Source organism: Ascidiella aspersa, chromosome 1, assembly GCF_963924565.1.
Source record: "Ascidiella aspersa chromosome 1, kaAscAspe10.2, whole genome shotgun sequence".
Taxonomy (NCBI): Eukaryota; Metazoa; Chordata; class Ascidiacea; order Phlebobranchia; family Ascidiidae; genus Ascidiella; species Ascidiella aspersa.
The window spans coordinates 14,797,188-14,806,136 of NC_139447.1; the positions used below are offsets into that span (position 1 = coordinate 14,797,188).

Consider the following 8,949-nt stretch of genomic DNA (forward strand, 5'->3'; position numbering starts at 1 on the left):
CATACTGACGACATTCGAAACCTAAAGTGTGTTTAGTTAGCAAATGTGCGGAGCTGTTTCAAATATGTGACACTCAAAAGACGCTTTACAATAAAATTAGGCTGTATGCATCGGTTCCCACGGAAAAGCAACAAAAAAATTGGGAGCGGGACTTATGCCTTTCTCCAAATACAACTCCCTGGCAAAAGCTGTATTGTAATGTCTATAATTCAACAACTGAAACCAAGCTACGCTCTTTTCAAATCAAACTTAACCTACGTGCGATAGTAACAAACGAAGCATACACTCCTTTGGGAAAACTGACTCCGACCAATGTGTTTTCTGTCGAAATGCCCCTGAAACTATTTCACACGTATTTTATTATTGTCTTCATATTGAAAGCTATTGGGAAGAAATAACATCTTGGATATCTTTAAAACTTTAAATTTCATTGCAAAACGACCCTGTAACTCTCCTGTTTGGAACTGGTGTTGACAATGATTTGCTGAATTGCTTACTGTTATGTGCGCGCTTCGTTATATAGGGCCTACTATTCTAAGTATGGAAAGACATTACCGACGCTTTCCATGTTTGTTTTTATGATCAAGTCTGTAAAACACTCTGAGTATATCTGTGCTTTAAATTCAGAAAATCTCGCAATTCATAAAGTTAAGTGGGCTGGCCTTTAGCCCTGTCGCTTCTTGATAGGTGCTATTTTTTATTCTCGTCCGTCTTTCTATTTTGTTGTTTCAGCGTAATAAAAAAAAATATATATATATCGATCAATATGTGAATGTCTTTTATGTGACATCCTTTAATGTAAAAGTTTTTCATAGTTAAATCAAATAAACACATTTTTTTCGTGCTCGGCCGATTAGACTGGATTTCACCTGCATTTGCGCTTGAGTTCGTTCGAGAAAAGTAGTTATTCTTTAAATAAATTGTTTCGTGAGGTAGCGTTTTTAAGTATCTGGAGTCAAGGCTGAAAACTTCCATGCCTCCCTCCAAACAACAATTCTTGATCCACCCTTGCACAAGACATACCACAAATTCGAAACAACTTTCGAAGGAAGGTAATTCACCCGGTTAGGTTAAGATATAGCAAGAGAAACATTTTCAAACAAAATAGTGCCTTGCCTTATTTATGTTAAAAAATACTCTTGTTCAGCTGCATAATCTTTTTGTTGCCACCTATTAAATAAAGTAAACTGTTTAAACTTGGCTCGGATGCTAACAAAGATTGGGAACCATCAGTATATCATTAAACATAGGTTTACGGTACTTTATGATTTTTATTTCTGGTAAAGACTAGGCCTATTAGTTTTAGTTTGGTTTAAAATATTTACATTAAATCCGAACCTAAACTTTATAAATCAATGTTTAGAATAACTTTAAACTGGAGCTTAATTGTAACTTTTAAATTGCTTCGAAAAAGCGGATAAGTCAAACGGTTCGACTTCCTGATAGAAACGACTTATTTTTGTTCAAGATAGATAGATAGATATTTTTGATTTTTAATCTTACAGAAAAAATTACGTCTGAATACCTTTCCAGCTGTGTTCAGTGAAGCGATAAGACGTTCTGACGTAGCCTAAAGAAAGTTTCACTGTAGATAGCATTTAGCGGCTTTGTTTTAGGTTATGTATGCGTGTTACTATGATATTATAAAAGTTTTCACCTCAACTTAATGCTACCTACTCAAATGACTTCGAGATAAATAAGCGGCAAACTATATTTGTCAATGTGATTGTTAACGTCAAAACGTTATCATGTTGTATACGTGTGTAGAGAAAATTTACTGGAATAAATTAAAAACAAAAAATTTTACTTGTTGATTTTGCCAGTAGCAATAAGAAGAAGACTGTTGAATCAGATATTAATTAAGAACTGATACAGCCTTTAAATCTAAAAACAGGCATCCTAAAATTTAAACATAATTTGTGTTATATATTAAAGAGACGACTTTCCATTCCCCTACTGGCTGCAGAATGTTTTTGCTGTGGTTTATGCTTGTTTAAGTGTATATTGTTAAAGTGGTCAGTGAGTTGTTGATAGTTTGCTTTGTACAAAAAGAAAAAAACAATAAAAGGTGCTGGTGAACAATCTTACCATGCAACAAATATTTTTGGGTTAGGTTGCAGATTAGCGTTCGGTTTTAATATAAAAAAAATGATATTAAACGGTCAATACACTTGAGATATATTTATGTCAACTAACCATGTTTTATTTTATTAAAGAGCCAGCTATTACCAGCTGTATTTGGAACAGATTCACAGTTTTATTGGCAAAGTGTTTCAAATTTAAAGTCCTGCCAACTAACACAAACCAAACATTTGCTGTATTGAAACTACTGAATCTAAAACACATTTCACTAATATAAGTTTATTATAACTTAAAAGGAAGAAGAGTGAATCAAAAGAAAACACAATATAGGACTTGATAAAAAATGTATTTAAAATAAACAAAATCAGTTGTAACAAAGTGTACACTTTGTTACTTTTTAAGTAAAACTTTGTGGCACTGCTTTTCATCTTTTTTGTTTTACTGATTTATGTCTACTGTAAGAAAAAAAGTTGTTAGCTTTTTATTTGAAAGGAGTGTTAATTACTTTCACAGTTAATGCTGATTTTCTACTTGCAGGTGTTTTGGGGATGTCATACATTATTTTAAGAATATGTTTTTACTAAAAGTTGGTTAAAGATATTGTGGACAAAAAATCAAGTTTAGGAATTCAGGGACAAAGGTTTTGTGTATTGTAACCAGTCAATCTTACTATGGAGATATCAAGAAAAACATTTAATCACAATCTAAATTCGAATCGGAAATTTCAGTATTCTTCCATTCCAACAGAAAACTCTGACACAACCAGTAAAGCACCAACATTAAAAAATCGGAATGGGAACACTTCTGTGCTAACTGAAAAAAAAGATTTGACCACCAACTCAAGCAGTGCTACAGAACTTACTAGCTTGCGAGCACGCTCAAGCGCAAACAATTTAACATCATACACTGCAGAAGTTTATAGGGCACCACCCCCTGATGATGTTGTCTACCTAGAAAGGGAAATTCTGCCAACCGACACACTCCAGTCTTTTGCGCTACTGTATGGCTGCACTGTAAGTTTTGCTTTATACTCAAATTACATGCTAAATATTCCTACATATTAAGATATTATTAGGAATTATATGTTTAAAGATTATATAATTAAAGTTAACCCATTCTTCCAAAAGGTGCACTCGTTTATGACAATAACTTCTTGACAATAGTCCGCCATATAATTGCAAAAAGACTAATAAATGCTAGTTAACCTACAAAAATTCAAATTCTTCGGCAAAAACTATCCTAGATATATATTGATAATAAAACTTACTTAAATGTATGTTAACTGGCTAGTTTTAGTTAGCCTTCTTGAAACGAGTCATTTATTGTGTAATAGTATGGTTGTTATTATACATTATTATCTTTTCATTTGCTTAGAAAAAAAAAATTAGTTTTTTTGTTTCATTAGTTGTATTAATTTAATAATATTTTTACCAGGTAAATGAACTAAAAAGAGCAAACACTTTAGTAAGTGATCAAGATTTCTATGCATTGAGGTATATAAAGATACCTGTGAAGCGGCATGGACTGCTTACCGAACAAGTTGAAGAATCAAGGAGACGTAGTTCATTTAAAACAACATCATTAGGTGGTACACCATTAAAGACTGGTTCAGATCATCCTTCAACCTCAAAGCAAGGGAAAACTACAGCAGAAAATTTGCCAAGTGATGTATATCATGTAGAGGACAGCGAAATAAGTTCTAATGAAAACATCAATCTTTTAGCGGCAAACAGTGGTAGCACAACCGTTTTTAAACAAATTGCTGTTGACAAAAACGATGCTAGCAAATATCTAAAGAAAGTTGATAAAGAAATCAGAAAGACTGTACGAAAAACTGATGAAATGCAATGCGAAAGAAATGAGGTTTTAGAAGAAGTTGTTTCATCCTTAGGTTCAATTGGTTATAGGCCTTTACTCCCCCCTGGCTCTGGGAATAGAACTGATGACTGCGATGGTGCTGATTGGGGTTTTAAGTGGTGGGTTTTGTTCTTATGCTTTGTGTTTGTTTTTGTTATTATCATTGTTGTGGGTATTGAGCTCTATCTTAATCATCAATATCTGCTGACGGTTAATGGAGCCACAAGCGATCCAAAAACAGGATAGCGCATACAAATTATTCTAATAAATTTTAATATTATAAATATATTTATCTGTTGTAATCCCCATAAAGGATTTACTTTATTTTAAATCCACAGAAAAAAACACCTTTAATGTAAGTGATAGTAATATGACCTTAAGTGGTACTTTTATAAACGAAAGGCAAGCAGTTGCCCTGCTCTTCAGAGGAAGTATGGTGGTTTCCTGCTAACATTCCTCATTTTATCAGCAGCAGACCTGCTGTTAAGTACAGCGGTTCCTTTTTTATACTAGGATGTCATTAATCACTGCTTAATGGTACAATAAACAGACACTCTTCTTATTTCTAAACATCTATAGGTTTCCAGTTGGCTGAAAGCCATCCTAAAAAGTACTTTTTTGTTTGAATTTATTTATTTGTTTTGTCCTGTTTCTACATTAGGCAAATATTTTGCCAAGACAGTCAATGTTAAATTACACAGAAATGGTATAAGGTCTAGTTAGTTAATGCCTTATTCTTTAAACTGTATTCTCAACTGCAAAAACACTTTGGCATTGTTTATTGTTATATTTGCCGCCATGGAGGTATTGTAACATTTTACAGACTAATATTTTTACCACATATGACACCAATGTTTTTTCAATACCCGCTTCATAGTCGCTGATCAGGAACAATTTTTACAAGTTTATGTTTGGTTTGGCAACTGTATATGTCAAGTAAAGTCTATCTGTTTTGATTAAGAACCAAGTACCAAATTATTACTTTTAGTGGTATATCAATCAATGAAACAGTAATATTTATTACATCGGGTTTACGTTTTTGCTGAATATTATTTCTAATATTACCCAAGTTTTAATTAAATCATAAAATTAATTTTATCCAATTTTGGTGTACTTCTGCAAATCCCCTGTGAGTATAATTTCCAAAATCGTAAAGTGCAAACTACTCTCATATTCATTACTTCAAGATGATATAGCAAAAGAATGCATATTTTTTATATTTTCTATAATGTTAATTATTGCGAGTTTTGATAAAAATCCAACAGAACATTTGTGGCAAACCAGCATTTTGTGCTTGCGTAAAACTTTAAAATGGTCAATTTGCCAATTTTGTTTTTACCTTTCTACCGCATGTGTTTCGCAAAGCTCATTGGGTTGTACATTGGCGTTTGACTTCTGTGGTGCACTAGGGTATAGCTTTTGCTTTTTATGTATTTATTTGGTAACTTATTTGAACCGCGTTAGGCAATCTTGCTGTTCAGCGTATTATATCAATACATGTATTTTATTGCATTAGTATTGAACTTGCACTACAGCACACACATGTAATTTTTCTGTTGTTAACAACAAGATTTTTACGTGTTTGTAATAAAAATCAAGTTGTTTTCGATTTTCAAATCCAACCTGCCTATGTGCAATATTTTCAATAAACGCAAAGTGATACATTTGTCTTTTGCAAGCGTGATCCAAAACGGACTCAAATTTTGACAAATTTGTGTGGCAAGCCGTTTCACATAAATTAGTAAAAGGAGTTACCGCAGGAAGAATTGCGAAGAAAGATATTTAGGCTATTTTTTAAGTACCATTGTTACCGTTATTGAAACAAAGAACTGACATTGCGTGCATGCGTCCATGTCTGTTTGTTTTAGACAACGGCGTTGCACGCTTCGTGCTAATATTAATAACGGCAAGTCGGCAACAACGTGTTGTGATAAGCATTGATTTTCTGCCAAGCACCACTTAACAGATACTGTTATGGTGCTGTTTCTCTTCGCCTCAATACAGAGTGATTCCACATTCCACAAAAACCACCGAGCATTTTTTTTGAATGGTGTCTAGCCTTGGGAGATTTATTTGTTCTTCTGTCAAAAACAAATTCTCCATTCGCTTAAAAGTCAATTACGCTGTAGTGCTAAACCTGATATATGGTTACTTTCGGAAGCTGGTTAAAAGGCTATATGTAGCGAGTTTTCTACTGTCTTTTTATTACATCCTTTACCGTTTCGTTATGACCCGAGGGTGAAATGCATCTCAAACGTTTAAAATAATAATGACCTTCTAGACCAGGGGTCGGCAACCTACGGCCCGACAATGTAATTCATCCGGCCCGCCACCTCTTTGACAAGTTAGACACGAGTCCATTTCAAATACTGTTTGACTATTTTAAAAACGTAAATACGAAAAATTTTCGCGCTTCGCGCCAATGATCTTTCTACATACAGTTTGTTTAGTTTTTGATGCTGTTTTTCAACTAGACCAGCGCTTATTTACCGTTGCGCTGTGGAAAGCTGCCAAGTGCGTCGTGGACAAACGGAAGACGTATTCAAAATATTGGACAAATATTTTTTAAACATTTTTTTTTGAAAATTTAATAAAAACTCGCAAGAAAGTTGGTATAAATAAATTCCAGTATACCAAAAAAATCGCGTTTGCGACTTCATCTACTGAACTAGATTAACTTTTAAACTTAGCGCGTTTCCTCAAAGTACTTTTAGTACATTTTTCATTAGTGTGAGCTCGAATTTTAAACCAAGCAAACGCTTTTTTCGCGCTTTAGCACTTTACTGCCTCCTTAATTGTAATTAAACACGTCGTGAAGTGCAAAAAAATCCGAGGCCTGCCTGATTTACAGTTGTAACATTTTAATAACACAAATCTTAGTTAACATTTTGTGCGGCCCGCAGAGACCTTTGAGTTATAATTTGGGCCCGCGACTAGAAAAAGGTTGCCGACCCCTGTTGTAGACTAAACGAAATACCCGGAGTTGCCTAGGTTAAAAATGATATTTACGTGTAGCAATACATGCAGTCTTTCGCAATAGGCGTGATATTTTACGTGTCGCACAATGCCCCGATTTTGCGTGGTTAAAATGTATGAAGCCATCATTGCCTGTTGATCCCATTGCATATTTGTACCATTTCCGTGTAAGTGTGTTTACTGTTTATACATCGTATTATAGCCGATGATTTAAAAACAAAGATTATGTAATATAATATATGCAACCGAAAAGTAAACGCAAAACCTTAAATTTAAGCAGCAATTGTTCGAATTGTGTATTATTCAAAGCAAATACTTAATCCCCGGTACCGCACTTCTATACATCCAACCTAAGAAAATCCCCTTTAAAAATGAATATTGCTTACTGTTAAAACCGGTGCAATAAACGTGGTATTTTGCAAAACTTTGCTTAAATTTTGCGTGGTTCAACATGCTGTAGATTGTAGAAAGTTATTAAACATAAAAGTCTTAAGTTGGAAACATTACATTTTATTCTTACCAATACGAGATAAATATTTATTTTACGGTCACGCAGGTAACTGCGTTAACAGTGTTTAAAGAGCTTTCCGCGGTTACTTTAAAAGGTTTTTTAGTATCTGACGTCATCTTATAGATTTTTTGTGTGTCTAATGCCAAATTGTCACAAATCACCACCACCCACTTACACTGTGACGTTGCAGCTACCAGTGTTAAGCGAGAGTTGTTTGTGTAGGTGTGTGCTCTGTGATTGCCTAGCGGTATATATATTTCTGTTATTTATTCCGCAATGGTGCACCTCTTGTGCAACTTTTATTGTCGATGAAATAAAGATAAACTAAAAGTGTTTTTTATAAAACTTCTAAACAAAGATTAAAATATAATGGCAGATTGTTTGTATAGATAGGCCTATCTGTAATTTAATTTTATCGTCATTATTTTGATAATGTGGTTAAACATTAAAAAAGGAAGGTATAGGGGAGGAAAAAAAAGAAAACATAATAGCCTATTCAATGACCAAAAAATATTTTGTTACTTTAAAACTTGTTTATATTATTAGTGTTTTTTAATTCAAATATGTTTTTTGCTCATTTGTACTATATAAAAATAAAAAATTAAACTGTATTTTTGACCTTTTTAACGAAATACTTTCTGCCCAAAGGCACTGCACCATATTACATGTTCCGCCGTGTGACCTTAATTTTCGCGATTAGCCTGAAATTCACTTGCATAATTGAGCACTTACAGTTATCTCGAGAAGAGCGGGTGTTTTTAAAATTGGTTGTTTTATGACCTCACGATATGGCATAATTAACCTTATGATGTCATCTGCGTAATTTCTAATCTCCAAAATCCTGGGCCTGACCCCGAATATGGAACCATTTTTTCATGTAATTTAATTTTAATAGGTTCTGCGCCAAACTGAACTCTACCTACAGTGACAATGTGATCCAGTGTAATAAAAGGTTGGACACACCTAATTTAAACCATAAATCTTATGTTTGCCAATCATTACTTATTGTGAATGATCTATATAATACGCATTGAAAATAAATGATGTTTGGTGCTTCGTGCAAAATGAAGGCAAAAAATTGTCCGCAACTTTGAATATGGGGTTAACGTCTAGCAATTTTACTCATTACTTGTATAATATCAGCATTAAAAATTATCAGGTATTTTTTTCTAATAGTGGTGCATTGTATGATTTGTAAAAAAATAAGCAGGAATTTAAGTACCGGTATATAGCGAGTGCTGCCTTAGTTTTCTTTTAACAGAATCCACACAAGTTAAGTTGAGTATTTTTTCAGCAACAGCAGCAGGTCTAATACTTAATTTTTCCAGTCAAACGATTTTTATGGTGTAAAATTCTGTCAAACAAATTTGCTTTATTTTTCTGTGTATTTGCACTTTCATTTTGCTAAATATGCGTATAATATTCCGAAATAGTTTTGCTAAATATGCGTAGGCCTACTGTCAAAGCTAACTGTCAAGCTGTGTGCCTCGAGAGATTGTCAAGTGTGCCGCAAAACTTTTTTT

The 8,949-nt window shown here is 33.5% G+C and overlaps 1 protein-coding gene across 1 annotated transcript; it reads left to right on the top strand.

Moving 5' to 3' along the window:
• Positions 1–2,627: 2,627 nt before the first annotated feature.
• On the top strand, positions 2,628–5,597 carry LOC146167967 (lysM and putative peptidoglycan-binding domain-containing protein 3-like). The gene is made up of 2 exons (XM_083389017.1): positions 2,628–3,095; positions 3,517–5,597. Exons 1-2 carry the CDS (start codon positions 2,754–2,756, stop codon positions 4,183–4,185), a joined length of 1,011 nt encoding a protein of 336 aa, XP_083245143.1. The 5' UTR covers positions 2,628–2,753; the 3' UTR covers positions 4,186–5,597.
• Positions 5,598–8,949: the final 3,352 nt, after the last annotated feature.